Raw genomic sequence first — 22564 nt, 5'->3', positions numbered from 1 at the left:
GATATATACTTTATTAATTCTCTCTGATAAAATAAAATTACAAAATAATTTCAACCTCAAACGGCACTTCCCTTGTTCATAATTATTTAACGTATTGTTAATACATATATCATAATTGTCATGACGAATGAGAAGAATACTATAGTTTAGTAATATTAGATATCAGCTATAACTGCGTTTAATCATAATGGTAGAAAAGACTAAGCAATACAAAGCTAGATTTCGTTAACAGCATACTATACAATATTCCAAGCGTATGTAATTCAGTATTCCGGCCACAGCGTGTCGCTATAAGACAGTATTGTCTCCAATGCAAGGGTAGGCTTGTCTGTTTTCCCATTACACCATTATAATTCCACTCAGATAAACCTCAGTCTCTCTTTCTATGTTTTATTTATTTCATGAACAGCTGTTCCTTCATGGCCATTTATCCTTTAAAAGGTTTATTTGTGTTCCCTTGTGTTCATCCGTAGTCCACCTTGATCTGTTTTAAAGCAGTGAAGAGCAGTCCATGTACAGCACTGTAACAAGTCCATGCCCAGATTTTCACAGTTATTCCCTCAGAAATATTGTCAAGATATCTGCAACGCCTTCTGCTATCTTTTTTCCCCAGTGACAGCAGCGTTCCCTGCCTCTTATTGAAGTCCATTTAAGAGAGAGCACTTTGGTTGTCGAGGTGTGTGTATATTTGTGTGTGCGTGCGTGTAGGTGTCTGTTCCTGTGTCTGCATGGCAGTTTAAGTGATTGAACAAGCAAAGAGTGTTTGAGTGTATTTCTTTACACAGAATACATTCATGATAACAGTGCGTTGTTTTGGGACTGCAAGCTCGAAAAAGAATGGCAGTAAGTAAGGTCTTCTCCCCTTCGTGAAGGGACACAGACACAACCGTACACTGTGAAAAAATATTAATCACATCAACTTAGAAACACACAGCTAAACAATTGTTGGATTCTTTTTATAGTCAATTAAATTACCAATGTAAAAATCAATATTTTAGTAATTAATAGGAAGTAATATTTTCAGAGAATGAAAGCAAAACAACAGATACTACAGCATCCCAGTCGATCTGACTCCACTGACTTCAGACGGGTGAAAGAATAAGCAGATCATTTATTATTGATGGATAATGTTTTGACTGTTATTTTACCTGTCTGCAGAACACTCACCAGATGCTAAGTTTGTGCAGAGCTCTGTCTCGTACAGTCAGTGTTCCTTTGAGAGCAACCAGATTGAAATGCCAGTTTAAAGGAACATTATGTAAGATTTAGGGGGATTTAGTGGCATCTAGCAGTGAGGATTGCAGATTGCAACTAGCTGAAACATCTCCCAATTGGAATTCCTTCTGGACATTTTTACTCGGAACCGAATTACTCGCAGAGATCTCCTCCTCTCCAAAACAAACTGACCAGGTGATCTAAACTGGTAAAAGCACTGAAAAAAGCAGTTTCACGTTACAAATCAGTGTTTCTCTGATGATGCCTGGCATGGAGAAGGGCCGCTAGCTCAGCACCTCCTTATGTGCGCTCACCATTTTTTTCTGATACCTTAAGATCCAAATTATCTACAGAAGCTCATCCTCTCCACAACAAACAGACTTGATGATTTAAAACACTGAATAGAGCGCTTTCATGTTAAAAATGTAGTGTTTGCAATGCTCTTATCATGTAGGGACTGCTAAACTATGGTGGCCAATGCAAAAACATGGAAACGTGACTCGCCCTATCTAACGCCAGTGTCTGGTTTGTCCGTTCTGGGCTATTGTAGAAACATGGCCGACTCTGTGGACAAGGCCCTCCTCCCTATGTAGATATAGACGGCTCATTCTAAGGTAAGAAAACATAACAGTGCTTTTTTCAGGTGATTACTAGAGTTTAGATTCTCTGCCCAAACCTGACCCGGCTGTAATTTCCCGCCACTATCCTTGGGCTTGGACAGGTGGGGCTCCTCATAATAGACCTAGGCTATGGAACCAACTACTACTCATCACACCTGCCCCCTTGATGGCGCCGCTGGCTGCGCACGTGAGTTGTTGACGGTGACAATGTGTGTGTCGGCTTCGTCGAGTGTACCAAGTGCAGCGCGATGCTGGTATATGACAGCAAAAAGACGGGGACCTCGACACTTAAGAGGCACATGACGAAGGCTTGCCATGGAAAGAAAGACGAGAGTCAGCCTTCAATGTCCACGTTTGTATCCTTAAAAAAAATGTCGGGTTTAAACCGGGCTCGGGCTCATAATAACAGTTAACGGGCTTGGACAGAACATGCACGGGCTCGGGTGGGGGCGATCTAAGCTCTAGTGATTATACACCAAAGAAAACATACTTATTATAAAATATTTCACTTGTGCCTATATATTCCCCCAAATCCTACACACTGAACCTTTACTTAAGGTTTTTTGCCATAATCTAGTCTTTCTTCCAACAGCCATCCCAGCGTTAATGCACTTGATACAAATATTAATGATCCATTTTCTGAAACATTCACAGAACTCAAACATAATCAAACTCTTCAAAGTCTCACTTCAGCACAGCACTTAAACATCAGTCCAGCTCCATCTAATCCAAGAAATGCAGTAATAAAGTCCTGTTGCAGTTGTGTCGCGGTTATTCTATCATCTGCGACTGTCTTCCTCGTCACAAACAGATGCTGCGGTGACTCATGTTCCTCTGTGTCGTACCAACTTATTTCGACTACATCTGTAGTGAAGTGCAGTGAAGGGTTACGATTCTCCCAGCTGAGTAGTCAAAATGTCACAACTATGCATTGTAAGTCTAAACTACTGCATTAGCTCACACCCACAAAAGATAAGTCGTTTGGATGAACATTTTTTACAGTGTGTCTACATTGCTTGGCAGTGCTCTGTGGAGATTGACAGTGCATTGAGTGCTTGGCAGTATAGGCTTAAGTATTATCTTGTGGGCTACTGCACACAGTTTCTTTGTGTGAGTCTAAATAGGGCCTGCATTGTGAAAGATTGTGTATTTATGTTTGTGCTGAGTTAACTTGTATTGCGTGGAGGATGCGTCGGTATACGTTTTTGTGTGTGTGTGTGTGTTTGTGTGTCTGTGTGTGTGCAGTGCATGCCACTAGTTTTTTTTTTTTTTTAATATCATGGTCGTATTGATCGAACCTTCTGTTAAAGGGATGCTCGTTAACACACAATTAGCATTCAGATAGAAAATACATCATAAGGATAAAAAGTCATGGTCATTAATTCCTGATGAAGGGAGAGAAAGATTGGGAGAGAGGGAAGGAAAGAGGGGGAGAAAAGAAGAAAGAGAGAGAGAGATAGAGAGAGACAGAGAGAGAATAAAAGGCCCTTTTTCAGTAATTGGAGTGGATTCCATTTAGGAGCTCTGAGTTCATATAATTATTCCTCGTTATTTCTCCTCCTCTCTCCTTCCCCCTCCTCATCCTCTCTACCTCCATTTCTCACCCTCTTGACATTCTCCCTCCCCTTACACATTTTAGAGTCTCCATTTTTTCTCCATTTTTCTTCTCCTTCCCTCGTCAAGGAAGGCGCCCCAAAGTCCCTAACATGTCTCATCATTCATACCGGCCCTCCATCTTAATCCTATTATTTCTCCTCATAGTCCCGTCTTCATCCCTCCCTCATGGAGCGTTAGTTTCAGAGGATCACCTCCCATCTCTCTCCTCCTCCCTCCTTGTTCCTCTCCTATAGTCTGAACTGAGAGGACTGGCACATCCCCCCCCTCTCCCCCTCCTCTCTCCCTGTTTTCCCACCACATATGTCCTGTCCTGGTCCTCACAGCTGTCTTCAGCAGCTAGAAGTGCAGGTGTTGGGGTTGGGACTAGCCTCCAGGCTCCCCTCTGGGCTCAAAGGTGGGGGCGAAAGAGGGGACTCCAAGGCCAATGTGGGGACTTGGGATGGGGGTGGTGCTGGAGATGCGACCTGGACTGGAGAAATTGAAGCTGAAGCAGTGGCTAAAGACGCAGCTGGAGACAGTGGGACCACAGCACCTCCCCCTCCTCCACCACCACCTCCTCTACCGTCCCTCGCATCCCTCTCCCGAAGCAAGTGGACCAGGGCGGCGTGCTGCGCGCTGAGGGTGGCCGAGAGGTGGGCAGGCAGGGTGTTGAAGCCGGCGGTGAGCTGCTCCACCCGCTGCTCCAGGGATAGCATCTGGCGCTCCAAGTCCTCGCTGCGGTCGTTGAGCTCTGACATGAGCTCATACATGACACTCTGCATCTGTGAGAGGAGAGTGGCAGATGAGTCAGTGCACACAGAGTACTTTGAAGAAAGGAGACAGATTGCAAATGCGTAAACAGGAGTATTATCAGGGTTGTTTTATTAAAGCTTGTTTGAAGAAGATTCATTTGGACGGAAAGAGACGGCGAGAGGGGTTAGAGAGTGTAGTAAAAGTGCAAAGAGGGCAAGCCTGAGGCTGGGGAGGAGTGAGTAAGACAGCAAGCATAAAATGTCCAAGAGGGAGTAGAAACTCGAGTGTAGAAGAGGCTGGAGGGAAGTCTCTATGTGGGCGTTATAACACTGTGAAGAAAGAGAGAATAAGAGAGAAGAGAGGGAGAATGAAAGGGAGGCAGCAGAGTGTCCCTGCCTTGCACATCCTGGCCTCCGTAACCATGGTAAACGCACAAGTGGCCAATTGAGATGGAGTCACTGAGATGGCATAATTGCAAAATATTTGGTGCTAAAGGCATTGCTCCTTGGAAAGACACAAACACACACACCCGCGTGCAATCTTTTTTTTCCTGCTTATTCACTCGATCCCTCTCCTTTATTTCTCTCTCTCTTTCACAATCACACACACACACACACAAACACACACTCACACATGTGCGCTCACATTCTCACTCAGACACCCACACAGTAACAGAAAAACATGAGCACTCCCCTCCCTCCTCTCATTTCCTCCTCGCTCTCTCTCACTCAGTCATCCCTGTTTTAACACTTGTTCCGGTTGCTAGGAGACACAAAGCCACAGAAACGGCAGGTCATCATTGAAACGGAGGAATGTTGTGGTATATTTTTGGGGGGCAAAGGCATGTTAGGTTCGAGTTACCAACCTGTCCGATGGTAATGTGTCTGTGAAGTGGATGTCCTACATAAATGAAGAGAACAGATATGTGTGTGTGTGTCACCTGTGTGTGTGTGTGTGTGTGTGTGTGACTCACCTTTGAGAGGTCTACTAGTGTGTTGGCCTGATCACTGAGTTTCCTCTGCTCCATTTTCACACTGCGTAATCTGCAAACAGATACACACACACACACACACACAAAATGGGAACCCAATAAATACACAGTGGTCGGTCCAGAGAGCTAATCCCTCCGGGTCCAGACAACAACACTGTGAAGCGGTCACCTTGCCTAATTCAGCTTCATTTCTACCTGCAGTGCGTCGCTGGATTTGAAGGCACGAACACAATGTGCTCTGAAATGCTCTAATTTTGTAATGCTGGTGAAAATATACATACATTTAATATTGAAATAAGAATGAGGCATTAAAGTCCCTGTGAAACTGAAGTTGGAGCGTCTTTAGCTTCTGTACTATGACATATTTCCAAAAGACACTGATTATAGGGTGGCGCAGGAATGAGTCCTAAAACCCGGAAATTAGTTAGCCTTTTGGCACTGCCCTTGTCCCCTTGTCAGTGGCTTTTTAGAAAGTATTTTTGGTTGGATGCTTGAAATAAGGTCTGTGGTCAACCCTAGTTTACGAGCCTTCCAGTTTTCTTCTATGACATGAAATACACTGGTAAATACCCCACATGTGAATTTTAAAGCCTTTAGGTGACTTTAAAAAGTGGCTCCGTGAGACCACAGAGAAACATCACGCTGACAGTTTACAGTTTTGCTGTGGCAGCGACGTTGAAATCATGCGACCATGATGTATATTGTTTGTTGCCTAAAGTTAGCTTTTTACTTCTGACGATTGCATTTAAGCTTTAAAAATCATAAAAGTGGTGTTCATTTGTGAAGATTATCTTGCTGAAAAAAAGTGTCAGTAATAAACTTATTTTCTGCAATATTTAAAAATCCAATGGACAAATTCCATAGGCTTTTTGTTGAGGGAATCAGTGCGATGTTAACATTCCTGTTGGCCTACAAATAAACCTCATCCCTGCATCACTCTATTTGAGTGGCGTACAGTTACAGGAGGGATTTAAGACAAATTATTTGTATTTGATTGGACCACTAAAAAGTGGGCAGGCTTAGAGTTTAGCGTGATACGCAGCTACAGCAGAGTCCGCTGCTAAGCTGACTTTTGGCTCCACACACACCTCCCTCACCTGCAGAGGAGGAGAGAGAGATGAATGAATTATACTTCTGCCACATTGTTTTGAATATCTAAACAGATGCTTTCCATGTTGTTCTGTTAGCCACTACAGCCCACAAAACAGTGAAGTGCGGATTTATATGACTGATGTGGCTAGCTAGACACCTAAATTCTCATTTGATTGGATGAACTTTCATTAATTCCCCTGAGTGCAGGATCATCAAATATATGAAATGTTTAACAGACCGTGAAAACACAGTGATTTTGTTGTAAAAATACTCTGATACTGTTGGTGAAGATTCTCAGTCATCCAGGTCACGGTAACTGATGTTAGAACTGAAGAAGCCTCTTGGATGAGAGGTTAAAGAAACTCAAGCAAGTCCAGCTGCCTACGAATTAACACTTAGAATCGCTCTGATACAGATTTTTTGACATATATTTGGCATAAAACAAGATATAAATATCAACTAACACACTTGGGAAACATATTTTTAATATCATGGGGACTTCAATCTCTAGAGTACATAAACAGGGTAGTTTTAAATGAATCATATTGTAAAATGTCAAATTTCCATCCAAAGAGACAAATGCACACAGTCCAAATGTAGAAATCTTTGCCTGTAAACCAGACTAGACTAGAGCTCAGATGTGGAAGAACCAGAAAAGATGACCAATTAAGAGCAGACTGGGCTTTTTCAGGATGGATGCAAAAACAGAGCGTTTCATAAAGGGTGAATACAGGTATATTCAAGCAGACAGTATGTGAAAAAATTATGTGTTTTTTGAATATTAAAGCATCTAACATAGTATTTACCTAAAGATTAGCTTATTATGAGTCCTTTGATATTAACAAGCCTTAAGGGGAATCAGGCCTAAAGGGAAATCAATGAAATGGAGTGCTAATAGATAAAATAAATTTCTTAATTTCTTCAGTCCAATTAAAAATAAGACTTGGTGACTCTCACAAACACAATATAATAACTAAAGGTCTAATCTGTGTTTTCATAAAATAAACCCTGTGGCTTCCTCCATGATAATGAAGCACAGACTGATTTCACAAAGCCGCACCTCCAGATGAACGTGTCTCTCTGTTAACAGGACTGAACCAGAAAATGTACTCTATCCCCATAAAATCACCCTGTTACTGTGTTCGCAGAGTCAGCCTCATCTCAGCCACAGTCCACATGCTTCAGGATTAGCCCTTTCGTGTCACAATTAAAAAGAGTCTTAGGTCTCTTGACTCTGGCTTTTGCAGGCACTTGTTTAATGTTCACAAGCCTAGACCGAAGCATTTGAGATCAAAGGAGTGAGCGGCATTCAAGGGCTGCTTAATTGTGATGCTAGACAGAGGATAAACAAAAATCTTTGAGTAAAACAACCTTTAACAAGACAACCACCCCTGTGGCCATGCAAATATAAGCAAACAATGGTATGGCGAAGCTGAATTACAATGCACTGTTAGATGTCCAGTGTGTGGGATTTAGGGGGATATTTTTTAAGTGCATAAACACTGGGATGGTTGTTGGAGACAGAATAGTTAACAACACAGACCTTTAATAAAGGTCCAGTGTGTAGGATTTAGGGGGATATATAGGCTGAAATGGAATATAATACAATAAGTATGTTTTCTTTAGAGTATAGTCACTTGAAAATACTAATTGTTGTGTTTTTGTTATCTTAGAATGAGCTGTTTATATCTATATAGGGAGCGAGTCCTCGTCTACAGAGATCGCCATGTTGCATTGCCATGTTTCTACAGTAGCAGAGAACATACAAACCAAACACTGGCCCTAGATAGGGCTATTTGCTACAAAGAGAGTGTCATAAAAACACTGATTTTTTAACGTGAGACTGCTTTATTCTGTGTTTTTACATGTTTTAATCACCTGGTCCATTTGTTATAGGGAGGAAGAAACCTCTGTGTATAATTTGGCTCTTTTACCAGTTTAAATCACTGGGTCTGTTTATTTTGGAGCGGCAGAGACCTCTGTGGATAATATGGGTCATGGTAAAAACCTCCAGAATGTCTGAATCAGGAATAAGGTGAGCACACATTTTGTAATCACAGAAAATAGGTGAGCAGTCATTAGCAGGCGCTGGGCTAGCAGCGTATCTGCGATATGCCGAACAACGTAGGAGAAACACTGATTTGTAATGTGAAATTGCTTTATTCAGTGTTTTAATTACCTGGTACGTTTGTTTAGGAGCGGAAGAGACCTCTGTGGATAATTTGGCTCAGGGGAAAAACCTCCTGAACAATGAACACTGAAGGTATTCTAACGGGGAGAAGCTTCAGTTGGTCGCAATCTGCTATCGTCACCACTATATGTCACTATATCTTACACACTGCTCCTTTAAGTTCTGCTATATGTCTTTGTATCGCCAACAACACTCCTAAGTAGAGTACACAATACACTCATTATCCAGTCCCACAACTGTATTTGCCTGGAGTGAACCTGCCCTTTAGCAGATGATGATTCATTTTGTGTGTCTGTGTGCATCTTTGTGTGAGTGTGTGTGTGTGTGTGTGTGCAAGGATTCATGCATTTATCTGATTATCAGCGTTGATTCAACTTGTGGGTGGATAGAAAGTACAGCTGATTTCAAAGGCTTCATCAGCAGCACTGTTGTGTGCATGTGCTTGTGTGCATGTGTGTTTTTTTTTCAGCGTGTGGGTGTAAGGTGTGGTGTCTCACTGATGTATAGCCTGGAGGAACTTCCGCTGGTGTTTGCGGACTCTGGAGTGGTCGATCTTCTTCATCAGCTTGGTGTGTTTGTAGATGAGCCAGGTTTCCCTCAGCACGTTAGCCGCTGCGTTCTTTATCTGCTCGCAGACAATAAACACACATACGCACACGTTGTTAGCAACAGGTAGCCCTTGGCAACTGAAGCAGGCAACAGGTTTACCCAGCCCTGGTGTCTTTCTCTTTTTCCCTCCATTCTCCATTGTCTCCCAGCAAAGAAAAAAAACCCTAAACCATCGTTCTCTTCTTAGAGGCTGCCCTCATTCTCTCTGTCTCTCTCTACACACCGGCTTGCTTGCCAATGCTTTTCATGCGCGCATAAACAGCTCTCTCCTTAGGGAGATTTGGCAATGAGAACCAACAGGAGTCTCTCCCTCACACACACTTCTCTCTTCTCTTGGTCTGTCTATATGCCACATTATATGTTAGACTAACTCTAAGGGGCTGCATTATCTCGGATGGTTGGAAGTAATTCACTAGAGTACAACCACAGTTCATTAGAAGCAGTGATCTTCCATTTAATTATGACAGCAACTGAAAGAAACAATGGCAGTATGAGTTGCTGCTCTTAAACTAGCTGTCAAAGACGGTGCTCGTCCCTGCAGATGAGACATATTAGAGGAATAGCCTTTGTAATGATGCTCACTCATGGAAAGCCTGATAGCCACCCAGTGTTAATAGCAAAGTGGCCAATTTTCTACGGTTTACTGGACATGGGCTTCAGTTGTTTTTAATATGTACCATCTGAACATGTGATTGCTGTGATTTCATGAAATGGCTTCACGTTGATTTCTGTGGACAAGGATCATGATTCTGTCACATTAATTTAAATCCATACATGCTCAACTATCTTTCCTGTACGATACATCTCTATAGGTTGCTATGTAATTACAACCCAGGGGTCTGACACCCAGCAAAAAAAAAAAAAAAAAAAAAAAAAAGCGCGGGTGGATAACATAGAGAAGGGAGAGAGAATCTGTAAGGACATAAATTGAATGAGAGACTTCAAAGAGATGCTGAGCACTGAACAAAGAACAATTATACCCCCGTCTGAGGAGCACAAAAGACCCCGGCAGCTTGGCTAATCAGCACCTATCCACTGCAGTCAAGGACTGCTCACACACATACACGCCTACACGTAAACACATGCAGACAAACACACACTATTGGCCACAGATGAAGAGAGTAGGAGGCCCTGGGCCTTGCAGATGTGTTTTCAATGACACGGAGGAAGTCAAATCTAAAAGAGCTAATCCAACATACTATAGATGATATATAAAACCCCTCCAGGTGATGGAGTCATGCAGCTAACTACTCATGTTACCAATCACTCTTTCTGACAGTAAGCATTACAAACTTATTAATTCTTACTTTTATGCAGCTTGCCCACTGATACGTAATATGTAAATCTCGTGAATAAACCCACCAAATAAAAATTATATAATGTGTTCAGTTCACACGCCATGACCAATGGGATTTGGATGTAAATCTAGGGCTGGAGAAAGGTAAAGCCTGCCATCCCGTGTTTCTCCCTCTGAGCCTCATCCCCCAGTGTGTATCAATAGGATTACAGAACTCCCATCTGTGTAGGAAGGACAGGCACTGACAGAGCTGCAAAGTTCCTAAAGAGGCATCATCAAAATGAAGACATGTTGTTAGTCAGGCTTTGGCACCATACACCAACATCACTGCTGATATCTTCACGGTCGCAATGCATTTTTTCAAATAGTGTTTTTTAAATTGATTTTTGATTGTAACAAAACGCAACCTTCAGCATCAACAAAAGAAACGTAGATGTATATATATACACGTAATAAATATATATACCATGGACTGTATAAAATAATGGACGACGGCTCCTGTTTTGAAGCCTTGAGTTTTTTCTTGTAGTCAGGAATGACCATATTTGGACAAGAGGTTGGGGCTATAGAGGAGCAAGGGGTGGATTTAACTCAAAGAGTGTAGTGACGCCTTACAGACAGCCTGTCACTCAAGCTGCCCCGCTCTTAAATATGTGTAACTTTAAGCCTTAATAAAATGTATATACGTTATAAGTTATAAGTATACAAGTTATATAAAAATTCAGCCCCCGTACAGCTGTCATGAATATTGATAGTAGCTATAGAGACCAAAACAGTTTTTTCTGCCAGGTTGTAAACATGTTTATTTCTGCTGTAAAGTTGGGCATTTTAACATGGAGGTCTATGGGAATTGACTCACTTTCGGAGCCAGCTTCAAGTGGCCATTAGAGGTACTGCAGTTTTTGGCACTAAGACGTTGGCTCCATTTTTCAGCCCTGGAGGTTGCTGATTGATACATACACACAAAAAATCCCACCCCAAACCAACAACAGGCACTCCAATATATAAAAATTAAATTGAAAGAGGAAAAAAAGAAAAAGATAAAAAATATTAACAAATAAATTGTCTGCGAATAAATCAATCAATAGCACTTGCAGATAAAACAATTAGTCATTGCCTTCCAGGGACAAGCAAGTCAGAGTCTCTGCAGGAAGGAATGAAAGGGTTTCCAAAGAATGATTTGGACGATTTATGATTGAGATAATGAGTCACTTTCTCCACAGCGAGAGTAGCCGTTATCTGTGATAGTCACATGCCAATCGTGAGGACCTGCAGAGCAGACCACCGCACCAACATTTTAAGTTTTGTTCCTGTATAGAAGTTGAAGTACATTTTGACAAGATTCTATTGCAAATCTTGGTCCAATCTGCAGAACTAAGTGTAACCTCCAGATCCTGTTCGGCTTCAGGGAATCATAAGATGAAGAATCAGAGTACTACAGTAGGGCATAAATCTCTGAGATTATTCTCTTGAGAGGTTCGGCCAGGACCATGGCAATTTCCAATCCTGACAGGTTCAAGCGGATCCTGTTCTTCCTAAAAAGATATTCTACAAAGTGATGAATTTTGAAATATCTGCGAGAGTCTTTATGAGGATTTAGATAGCGTAACGTAAAATTTAAAATCACCACGGCTCACACTGTTGGAGAGGATATTTGCAAACGAATGTCAGTGATTGTAAACAAAAAGTTAATTTGCCTGGATTATGTCTTATCTCCAGTTTTAATCATGGGCCAGGTTACCGAGGAGCACATATAAAACCCCTGATATCTACAGGCCCGTTGGTAAACTGATATGTCAAATCCCATTTATCAGTTGATTAATCACTGCAGGGGGAGTGAAATATGATGAACGATGGCATCTTGTGTCCGTCCGGCCGGCTCACTGTTGAAGTTCTCACACAAACTTCCAAAATCTGTCCAGCAGTGCAGAGGGAGCCTGTTGCACTGCTTCAGGGCATTTAATTAGATGATGCCAAAGATTCACCCTTCATTTAAAAACCGGGGACTGCTCTGCATGCAAACGACAGGGACTAATAATACCACACTGTTTGCGTCTTACAGGTATTCCCCCCACCACTCCCTCTTTATTTTTTCTTTCCCTCTCCTCCTGGGAGTTAAAGTAGGAAATGAGTCCATTTACAAAAATAAAAGACTCAACATGAGCCGCTAAGAATACTCCATGAGAAGCCAAACGACAGCAGCGGCAGCTATTCCTGGACCATATGGCATGTACTTGGGCAACCATGTTGGGACCATATGGCTGGTTTGGGTCAAAGATCTGTTCTGGTTGCTCCCCTGCATGGCACACCTTATGGCAGGTACATGAGAAATCTGTTAAAACAAGGGGTTCCCACACCTCAGCATGTTGGGTGGTTGATGACATTATGGAGTATAAGTCAATCAGTACAAAAAGAAATATTTTTAGAAATCCCACAGAAATAATTAAAAACAGTAGGGTTTTTTTCTCAAATATTTAGACATCAGATGGTAAAAAAAAAAGAACTGGGCTGGGGAAAAGGAAAAAATCCAGGATTGTTTTCTCTTTATTTTCTGTAGCGATGAAGATGATTTTTTAAGATCAGAGGGAAAGCCGAGGCACCTGACCCTTCCAACCCAGGAGAGTCTTGATGACCTAAGAATGCATTTACTAATTAGGTGCCGTGGTGCTTGAGATGCGATGCTGTTCTCTAGGAGAGCCGAAAACATAAACACACAAACCAATTACCTTGGCAACAACCTCCCACCTCATCCATGTGCCACAGCGACATGTGGCTTTACCTGCTCCGACCTTCCCCCCACAGGAATGATGACACAGGGAAGACACAAGACACACACAAACACACACTATTATAGATCTATAAATGCACACAAACTAAAGGACGGTAGCTCAAACAAATCAATGAAATCATAAAAATAATAATTGGCTTCTTTTATACGTTGTGTGTCCCCTGAATGAGGTCAGATCCAGACAGCGCTCCATTAAAAAGAAGAGTGCACTCAGGTTCAATTGGTAAAAAGTGAAAACATCAGAGGGATGTGTAAATGCATTCACTGGATGTCAAGTTAATTTTCTGTCGATGCCACAATACGTCCGCACTAATACTGATCCATCTGGCTTGCGTGTGAATTAAAAGGCTGTCGGAAAGGGGAGTTATTTTTACTGTGTGGAGTGAAAGCTAGCTAAGCAGAGAAAATCTTCGGGGGTTAGATTGCTCCCATTTGGCTAGTGGTGTAAACATTGGAAGGCATTGCAGCACCTCCTCCTTGGCCGGAGCCCAGAGTGCACTTTGAATATTCAGAGAGGGCGAAGCTCTGAATATGCCACAGGGACTGCTAAGAGTGCTCTGATTTAACCAATCGGCCAGAGTGGAGGCAGAATACACAGTCGCAGTGCAAATCTATAGAAAGATAAAATTTTCAGCTTTGCAACATGACTTCAATAAGCTTGAAGTAAAAGCACTGACCTCAGAAACAGTCATATTCACATGCTCAATTGGCTTATTGCTTCAATGAATGGCATTTAATTGACATGGTGAAGCTATCAAAAGGAAGGACGCGCCACTCCACTCCACTGACTTAGCGCCTACAGTAAGTGTGTCCTGCTTTTTCAGTGTCGAGAGCACTCTGTGGACATTCAGGGAGATGTTCTGACCAGATGGACTTTCAGCAGCGCTTTAAATTAACCAATACCTCAGTGTGAAAACACAGTACAGAGCTGCAAGCCGAGTGCCAGCCTTTTACAAACACACCTTTAACGCTCTGCATCAAGACAACACAGTCCTGACATCAAACCTAACAACCACACACATACATGGGCGACTTAGGGGCTGTGTTAACTGTTATGTAATTAACATCTGTAATAATCCTATCAAAGGGAGAGAAACACTTCACTGAACACTGCATGAAAATTAACCCTGCGCACTGAACTTTAAAGGATGTTTTTAAAGCACATCATCCTCCTTGATAAGGTTATCAGGTCCTCTGCACCCAATCTGCACCACACAAGATTTCAAGATTTCCGTCTTGTCAGCCGCATCTAAAAATCTGATCTGAGGATGAAAGCAAAGAACACGCAAATGATGGAAAGTGAAAATATTTTGAAGTATGTGTCAGAGAGTGTCAAAAAATACTGCACACATTTGAACTAAAAATGATCCGTGCGGTACACAGATGTCTAAGGAAGTTAGTTTGCCTGCAGTTTTAGGGCTCCCGCTCTGTGCAACCACACCCAAGACTTTTTTTCTTACACAACACACATGTAAAAGATAAAGACAACGACATCAAACACAGACACTACCAGCAACACAGTCCACTGGCTAAGAGCGATGCTGATTGGCATTTAATTGACATTCTTGATAATCCTTCAAAGGGAAGGAAACGCCATTTCACTGATGTAGAAAGCCAGTGGGTGTGCTTTTGTGTCTATTTGTGTGTGTGCGTGCACATACGATGACAGCAGGATGTAAAGTCTATCGCTGCATTATTCATTATAAAGCCTTGAGTGAATGTATTCTGTTGTTACGATGATATGGCAGAGAATGGCCCCAGCCATGTAAATCAATGTGCATACAACAGCTTCAATCATTGCTCTCTCAGTAATAGAGGGCATGAGACAATTACCACCGCATAAACCGGAGACCCTTTGAAGGAAATGTCACCAAGCAGCACGCTGCATTGTGTTGAATGAAGATCCTGTTTGGCGCCTCCCTTACTTGATGACAGCCTTTGTTAAGATAGTGCTTCACTTTATTGAAGACGACGCTCTTTTCAAAATGTATGGCATGATCTTCTCCCTTATCTAGGGGGTGATAGACATCACTTTGATCTGTATGTATGTAATGAACGGCACTCGACTTCATTAAAAAAATTACAAAGAATATACAGACGGGGGACAAATTAAAGGGAAAACCTGAACAAGAGAGTGGACACATCACATGCAGATGCTTCTGTGCACCAGGGCTCACTGATAGGGCTTTTCCACTGGCACATTTGGCTGCGCTGAGTGAAACCAGGCTACACCAATTTGCTGGTTTGAGATCAAGGTGTGAGAAAGAATATTATCAGTAACATTGTTAACACTGTGCTACATTACAGAGAAATACAAACCGTACTAATGAACCTTCATTAATATAGGCCTATATTTTATCTACAAGTGCACGTCACACACTGAGCGAGCCGCCTGCTAATGACGCTGTGGGCTAATGGGCATGTAGCTACTTCCATGTTTCAGATGATACGTCATGTTTGTAGTCGACCAATGAAGATAAGTTTACATATCACCTTGGGTTCGTCCTTCACCTTCTCAAAATGATCCCACACTTGAGTGCAGAGCTGATCTTCTTCCAGGAGCTGTTTATAAGTGTGTAGGCCTATCGTCCGTGGGACAGATGTAAAGCTCTGGGTAGCCCTGCACTAACATGATCAACTTTTCCGTATTTATCAGACTGAATATTTACAGAAGAAGGGAAAGATATCTGTCGGCTGTGATTGGTTTGTAACGTGACTCCTGTCTGACTGCTGAACATGGCCTCTTCCTGTTTCTGTCCTTTCAAATTAAATTCCCACATGGTCCAGTCATATGTTTTTGTTTTTTTTTCGTTTGTTTGTTTTTTTTCTGAGAGTAAGCAACCAATGAAATCTTGCTGACGAATGACCTTTCTGGTCAGCTATTAGGGGGCAGTCCTAGCTGCTGCACAATAAAAACTTTTACATGAAAAAAAAAACAGGGTACCTTTATTGTTCAGAATCTACAGGACATGAAATCTCTTTACCACAGAATTAGCGGAACTTTGTTGGAAGCTATACTTCAGTCACAGTGAGATGTATGATAAAGAGCTGCAGACAGCAGGCTTTCACTGCACCTCTGCAACCACCTCACCTCCAACAGGTTAACTTCTTTTATCTGCCATGCTACAGTATGTGATGGTAAAATACTTGCTGCAAAATAACGGGGGACCTTTAGCCGTGGATCAGTCCGCTGCTTTTAAACCTTAATGACTCAAGATAAGCGCGTTATCACTTAAAGGCATACTTTCAGCTGGGGAGCCTGTTGAAATGGAGACGCAAATCCCTGCTGATGTCAAACCAAGCCAGCACATGTGTATGGAGAAACGTCATGAATGGTTTGGTTAATATGAAAATGAGGTGAATAAAAGGCTACAGCTTTCACAGTCACCAGATCTAAACCCAGCTGAACACCTAAGATCTTGACCAACATGTAAGACACCAAATGACAGGATATAAGCTGTCATCTTCAATCTATCTAGTGATATTTGTGACTGATGCTATATGTCCTTTGTTAAGTCTGGCTGTGTTTGTTTTTCCTCCTAACTGTTGTACTCATGTCTCTGTAACAAAAAAGATCTTGATCTCAAAGAGTTTAAATAAAGATTGTATATTTATAAATGAGGGACTGTCTTGTGAATTACTGGTGTTCATCCCTTCATTAGAGCTCCACAGACAGAGCACTTCAGCTGTTTTTGAGGCTCATGGTGGTCTGACTCTATTCTAAGACAATTTAGTTTTTTCCTTCACTTTGTCACCCATCTGTAATTTTTATTTAAAAATTAAAGATTAAAGAAGCATGAGATTACAGTTGCCAGGGGGTACTTAGAAAGATTGTAGAAATTTGGAAAACTAATTATGACTTGATTTAAAATATATCCATATATTGTACGTGTTCAGCAGCAAAATAAACCTAGAAATGGATTACAAATTAGCCTGAGGCTCTTCTTTAGTATATTTACAGTCACAACAACCAGCTACGGTAACACAACTCCACAGGACATGCCTCCAACCAACTTGAGTCTGTTGTACTGTTACACCTGAATACCATGAGCTGCTACAAAGCATAGTTAGGAAGCTGGTATAGTTAGTAAAAGCCGCAAATAAATTAATTAAGATCTCCAACTGTCATTCGTAAAAAGTTTTCATTTGTATGAGTAGCATGAACGCAAACTTGATTAAACCTACTGAAACAACAGTCTACAGCAACGCAAGCGTTAAACGCTAACACAAACATGCTAATATGCTAACAATGACTATGCTAATATGCTGATGTCAAGCATGGATGTATAAATAAAACTGGATACAGTGATGGAGACAGGGCCCCGTTCATTCCTATAAAAGTTGCTCCGTGGCGCATGAAGCCAAAAAAAAGTTGGACTCGCAGGTATGAAATTACCTGGATCTTCCATTTCCTGGGGCCCATAGAGCAGGCGCACTAGTGTTTCCTCTAACCCCTTGGTCTAGGGCTCACTCACACGAATTTTACAACTTTTAGGACATAATGATTCACATTAGGGCTGCGCGATGGTGCAGTGGTTAGGACTGTCGTCTCACAGAAGGTTCCAGATTTGAACCCAGTTTTGGACCCTCCTCTGCTGACTTCACATGTTCACCCCGTGTTAGCGTGGGTTTATTTTCCATGTTCTCTGGCTTCCTCCCACAGTCCAAAGACATGCAGGTGAGGTTAATTGGTGTGTGAATGTTAGCGTCAACGGTTGTCTGTTTCTATGTGTCAGCCTTGTGATAGTCTGGCGTCCTGTACAGGGTGTACCTCGCCTCTTGCCCAGTGTTAGGTGGGATTGGCTGTAGCCCCCCCACAATCCTTAAGAAGACAAGCAATTACAGGAAATGGATGGATGATTTAAATAAGAGCTATTTAAGTGGTTATTCAAGGAAGTACCTAAAAACTATTATGTCTCTTTCACAATGGATGTCTATCGGAAAAGGTCTTATTTGACCCACTGGCATCATGTGACCTACAAGCCCAGTGCCCTCTTTCTGTGACTAGTTCTCTTTATACATCCAAGATGTCAATTAGGCATAACGCTTACAATGCCCACCAACTTAGCTTGCTGTTAAGCTCAAAATACTAGGTACAGCCAAAGCTAATTTCATGTCAGCATATCCATGAGTAGTCAAGGTATTCAACTAAAAGCCAAATATGTCCACTTGTTGACAGATCTAGAGGGAAACCCATCACCAAACCATCAGGATTCATCTTCTGGGAACTACAAATATATCCAATAGCTGCTGAGATATTTCAGTGTGGACCAAAGGGTTGGATTGACTGACCCGTAGACTGACCCACCATTGCTAGCATTGATAAAAATAGCAAAAAACCCTCCAAGACCACTATGTACTCACTGTCCTTCTGATTGGCAGATGACCGCTATACCTCCTGAACCACGGCTGCCCCCAAATATATATTGGGGTAAAAGGTTGGGAACTGCTGCTTTAGATGGTCTGCTGACACACACACACACACATACACACACACACCCTGAAGGTGTTAAACACTTTGTGAAAACACATTCTGGTTGACATGGCCAGAACCTGCAGGAAGGTGAGGTGAGAGCCAGGCTCCAGCGGGGAGTCTCTCCAGCGTCTGTGTCGATATTTTATCCACACTGCAATTATTGATAACCCAACCACGTTCTGTCACCCAGATACCCTGCTGCCATAATGTACCCTACATATTTGATATGGGAGCTATTTTTAAAACTTGGGTCTTTCAACTGTATGAAAAATTGAAAAGGACCAAAGGAGGGAGGGCGTGAGAGATGGAGGGAAGGAGGCAGGGAGGGGGCAAGGACAAAAGGAGGGAGAGGAGCGAAGGTGACAGATAGAAAGACAGAGGGAGAGAGCGAAAAGGGATTTACTGTAAGCGAGACAAATGTCAGCGGAGAGGGGAGGAGGTAGGGTGGAGGGACGGCCATGTGGGAGGTAAAAGATCGGGAAGATGGAGGGAGACGGTAAGTGAGGGAGCAGAACAGAGAGAGTGAGAAAGAGATGACCTTTTATTGCCTTCACTCACTCAAATAACATGGCACTCTGTCACAACAATACAGGGTGATAGTGTGATGTAGTAGTTGGGGAGGGTGAAGGAGGGGCAGTGAAAGGACAAGCCGTTTAGCCGGGCTCTCACACCCCTTGTCTTCAATCCTAAAGAACTCTGAAAATATAGTAAATTTGCCCATATGGAAGATTACAGATAAAAACTATACTTTTATAAATACAGTTGTGTTAGAGTCCCACTCAGAGAACGTGTGCTTTCTTTTACACATGATAGTTTTGCTATATTTTCTGCAAGACACACTCATTCACTCCACACAAGCCTACACACCCTCTTGGTGAGCTGTGTGTCCATCATGAAGTTGTGTACGTGTTTCTCGGCCTTGGTCAGCTCCAGCTTCCTGGCTACCACGGCAACCACCAGAGCTGTACAGCCTGCACCCTGAGAGAGAGGAGAGAGAGGGAGGGAGGGAGGGAGGAGGAGGAGGAGGAGGAGGAGGAGGAGAAAACAGAGCACTGAGTCAGTCAGTAAAGAGGAGGAATTGGTAAATCGGTGGCTTTTGGCCGGGGAATTAGCCCAGATGATTGAAGGGAACGAGGACAAATATGAGGAAGGGAGCTGCACGACAGAAGGAGAAGTGAATGGGAGAGAGGAGAGGATTAAGAGGGATAGCGCTGTTCCAGATCCACATTTCCTCATGTTGAGCGGCAAGCCAAGTCTATTTTAACTCCCAATCCATCTGGTGTGAGATCCCTTCTATATCGCCTCTATATGGAGCTGAAAAAAAAACATCTCCCTAATAGAGTTAAAAAAAAAAAAAAAAACACATCAAAGATTGACACCACCTAATTTCATTTAATTGGGTGCTGTCAGTTTGAATTACGTGGTGTCAGTCTTCTCCTGTCACAAGAGGCTCGAGGCCTGCAGGAAGTGTAAAAGTATGTAACTTGGACCGGTTTGTCTGTATTCCAGCTCGACCCACATGGGACATAACGGTGAATTCATGTGGGAGAGACTGACAGCAGTCTCTCAACCAGCAAGGCATGCTTGAGAGGAGAAGAGGAGCAGGAACACAGGGAGGAAGACAGACTTAATTAACTTCCAGATTAGACACTGTTTTGAGTGGGGCTGTTTAGTGCTCACAGGTTCCTCTGAAGGGGCAGGCACCGAGAGGGAAAAAAAAAAAAAAAGGTAGGAAAAGATAAAGAGAGTGAAGAGCTATGAGTAAATATAAATGGGGAAGGAAGGGAGGAAACACAGAGGGCGGCTGGATGGAGGGTTGAATGCAGCAGGCGAGGGTGTGTGTACAGAATAGGAGGAGAGAAAGATGGAGAAGAAGGCAATGTTAATGAGGTCACATATCTCCTGATAAGTAACGCATTAAGATTAAGAGTGTTTAATGAAAATGTATGAGTGCTCTTCCTTCCTGCTTGAGAGTGTGTGTGGAGAAAGGACAGGAGAGAATAAAAGAGATATATATAAGGAGAGGAGTTTGAGAGCGGGAGCGAGGGAGCATGCAACATTTTGAAGCGTGTAGGAAATAGCCAGGACTTCATCGTGCACACTCTCGAACGATAAGACAGGTTTGCCAAAAATAACTTTGGCTGGGTTCAGTAAAATGTAACGCAAACAAACAGGCATTAGTGCCCACGTCTATACACTCATCCACTCTATTTGTGTTTATTCAGAAACTATGAATAAAATATGATGAGTGCCGATGGAAAACCCTTCGAGTGTTCATACATGTCTGTGCTTTAGGGAAAACAGCCTTTGATGAATTGCTATGGTACAGTATGTACAACTGCAGTATATTGTGCATGTACCCAACTGTGTATGCTTTCAAAATTGTCCTCTCGGTCAAAAACAGCAGGGTGCTGATTGATTTGCCATGGCAGGATATGTGTGTATGTGCGTGCGTGTGCTGGTGAGTGCGTGCGAGCGAGTGTATGAGAGTTTGTTTGTGTATACGCCCGCATCCATTTGATTTCAGCAGGGTTCCCTGTGCAATCTCCACAGAGTGACACGGCTGATGATGGCTGCGCTGCTGTGATTTGTTTCATACGCCCGGGTGTTTCCCTCGCCTCCTCGGCTACAGCAGCAGCCGTCTACATCGCTGTCAGAAAAGAGGGGAATCACCCATCTGTGCTCCTGTGCAACATCCACCCACTCCAGGTAACAACTGCATCTCTTCAAGGTTCGTGCAGTGGAAAATGGTTTCCCAAACAGGTCAGCAGGAACTCGCAGACGAAAGAGGGGAAGATGTTTGCTACATCAAAAATGTGACATTTAATTTGCTCAATTGGAGTGCACAAAACAAGCACTTAGAGGCAGACAAAAGCACAAAATAGGTTTGTAATGGCAACTACTCTGCATCTCTTTAACCTGATGACCCTTCCAGAACTACAGTGTATCAGGAGGTAGTCGCAAATGAAAGACAGACACAAACAGAGATTCATATGGTAACACTTTACATTAAAGATCCAGTGTGTAGGATTTAGGGGGATAGGTTGGCAGAAATTAAATATAATATTATGTTTTTGTTAGTGTGTAGTCACCTGAAAATCATTACATTTTTGTTACCTTAGAATGAGCCGTTTATATCTACATAGGAAGTGCATCCTTGTCTACAGCGATTGCCATATTGTACCTCTGTGTTTCTACAGTAGCCCAGTACGGACAAACCAAACACTGGCTCTAGATAGGGCCACAGGAATTCTGCATATTCCCATTTTCACATTAGCCACCGTAGTTAGCATGCGCTTTGCAACAAGCAGTATCGGAAAATGTTTTTTTTTTTAATGTGAACCTGCTTTATTTAGTGTTTGTATCAGATGTAATCACCGGGTCCGTTTGATTTGGAGAGGAACAGACCGCTGCGGATAATTCTGTTCCTGGTAAAAACCTCCTGACAAACAAACACTGAAGGAATTCTTACCAGGAGAAATTTATGTATTACTAGATGCTGCTACACCCGCTATGACTTACATACTGTAACCTTAAATTACCCCCCCTTAATTTGGCATTTTTAAGTAGTACACAAACACTTCATTGATGGTTTTTTAACACACCATGATGTCATTTTATACAGAGATGAGGCAATTATTAAGTGTTGTTAATGCACAGCGCTTGTCAACAATCAAAATGTCTCCTTTGAAGACATAATTTAGATAACTAAAATCACGTTTTACTCTATTGTCATTGTCATTGTCATTTTCTGTTTTAATTACATGGCTTTGTTGAACACTCAATTCTGATTGGTAGATAACGGCATTCGACAGTCTGACATTTCTGAATAGCGGACCACTGCTATGAATAATATATCCTTGCAATGGTACACTGACTGCAAATAAAGATGGACGACACAGCTCCACTTCCTCCCACTGTACAAAAATGAAGGCA

General features: G+C 42.3%; 1 protein-coding gene across 2 annotated transcripts in view; it reads right to left on the bottom strand.

The window, feature by feature from the left end:
* Window positions 1-43: 43 nt before the first annotated feature.
* The window catches only part of kcnn3 (potassium intermediate/small conductance calcium-activated channel, subfamily N, member 3), a 68781-nt gene continuing 46260 nt past the window's right edge, over window positions 44-22564 (bottom strand). For both annotated transcript variants that reach the window (XM_049584417.1, XM_049584418.1), the window contains exons 7-10: window positions 19496-19606; window positions 8956-9083; window positions 5158-5227; window positions 44-4213 (exon numbers count right to left, since the gene is read on the bottom strand). In XM_049584417.1, coding sequence (XP_049440374.1) covers window positions 3782-4213; window positions 5158-5227; window positions 8956-9083; window positions 19496-19606 — 741 coding nt within the window. In that variant the 3' untranslated portion in view covers window positions 44-3781. The remainder of the gene's footprint in view (window positions 4214-5157; window positions 5228-8955; window positions 9084-19495; window positions 19607-22564) is intronic.

This window comes from Epinephelus fuscoguttatus, linkage group LG8, assembly GCF_011397635.1.
Source record: "Epinephelus fuscoguttatus linkage group LG8, E.fuscoguttatus.final_Chr_v1".
NCBI lineage: Eukaryota > Metazoa > Chordata > Actinopteri > Perciformes > Serranidae > Epinephelus > Epinephelus fuscoguttatus.
The sequence above is the reverse complement of the archived record's forward strand: the minus strand, read 5'-3'. Positions and strand labels throughout refer to the sequence as shown.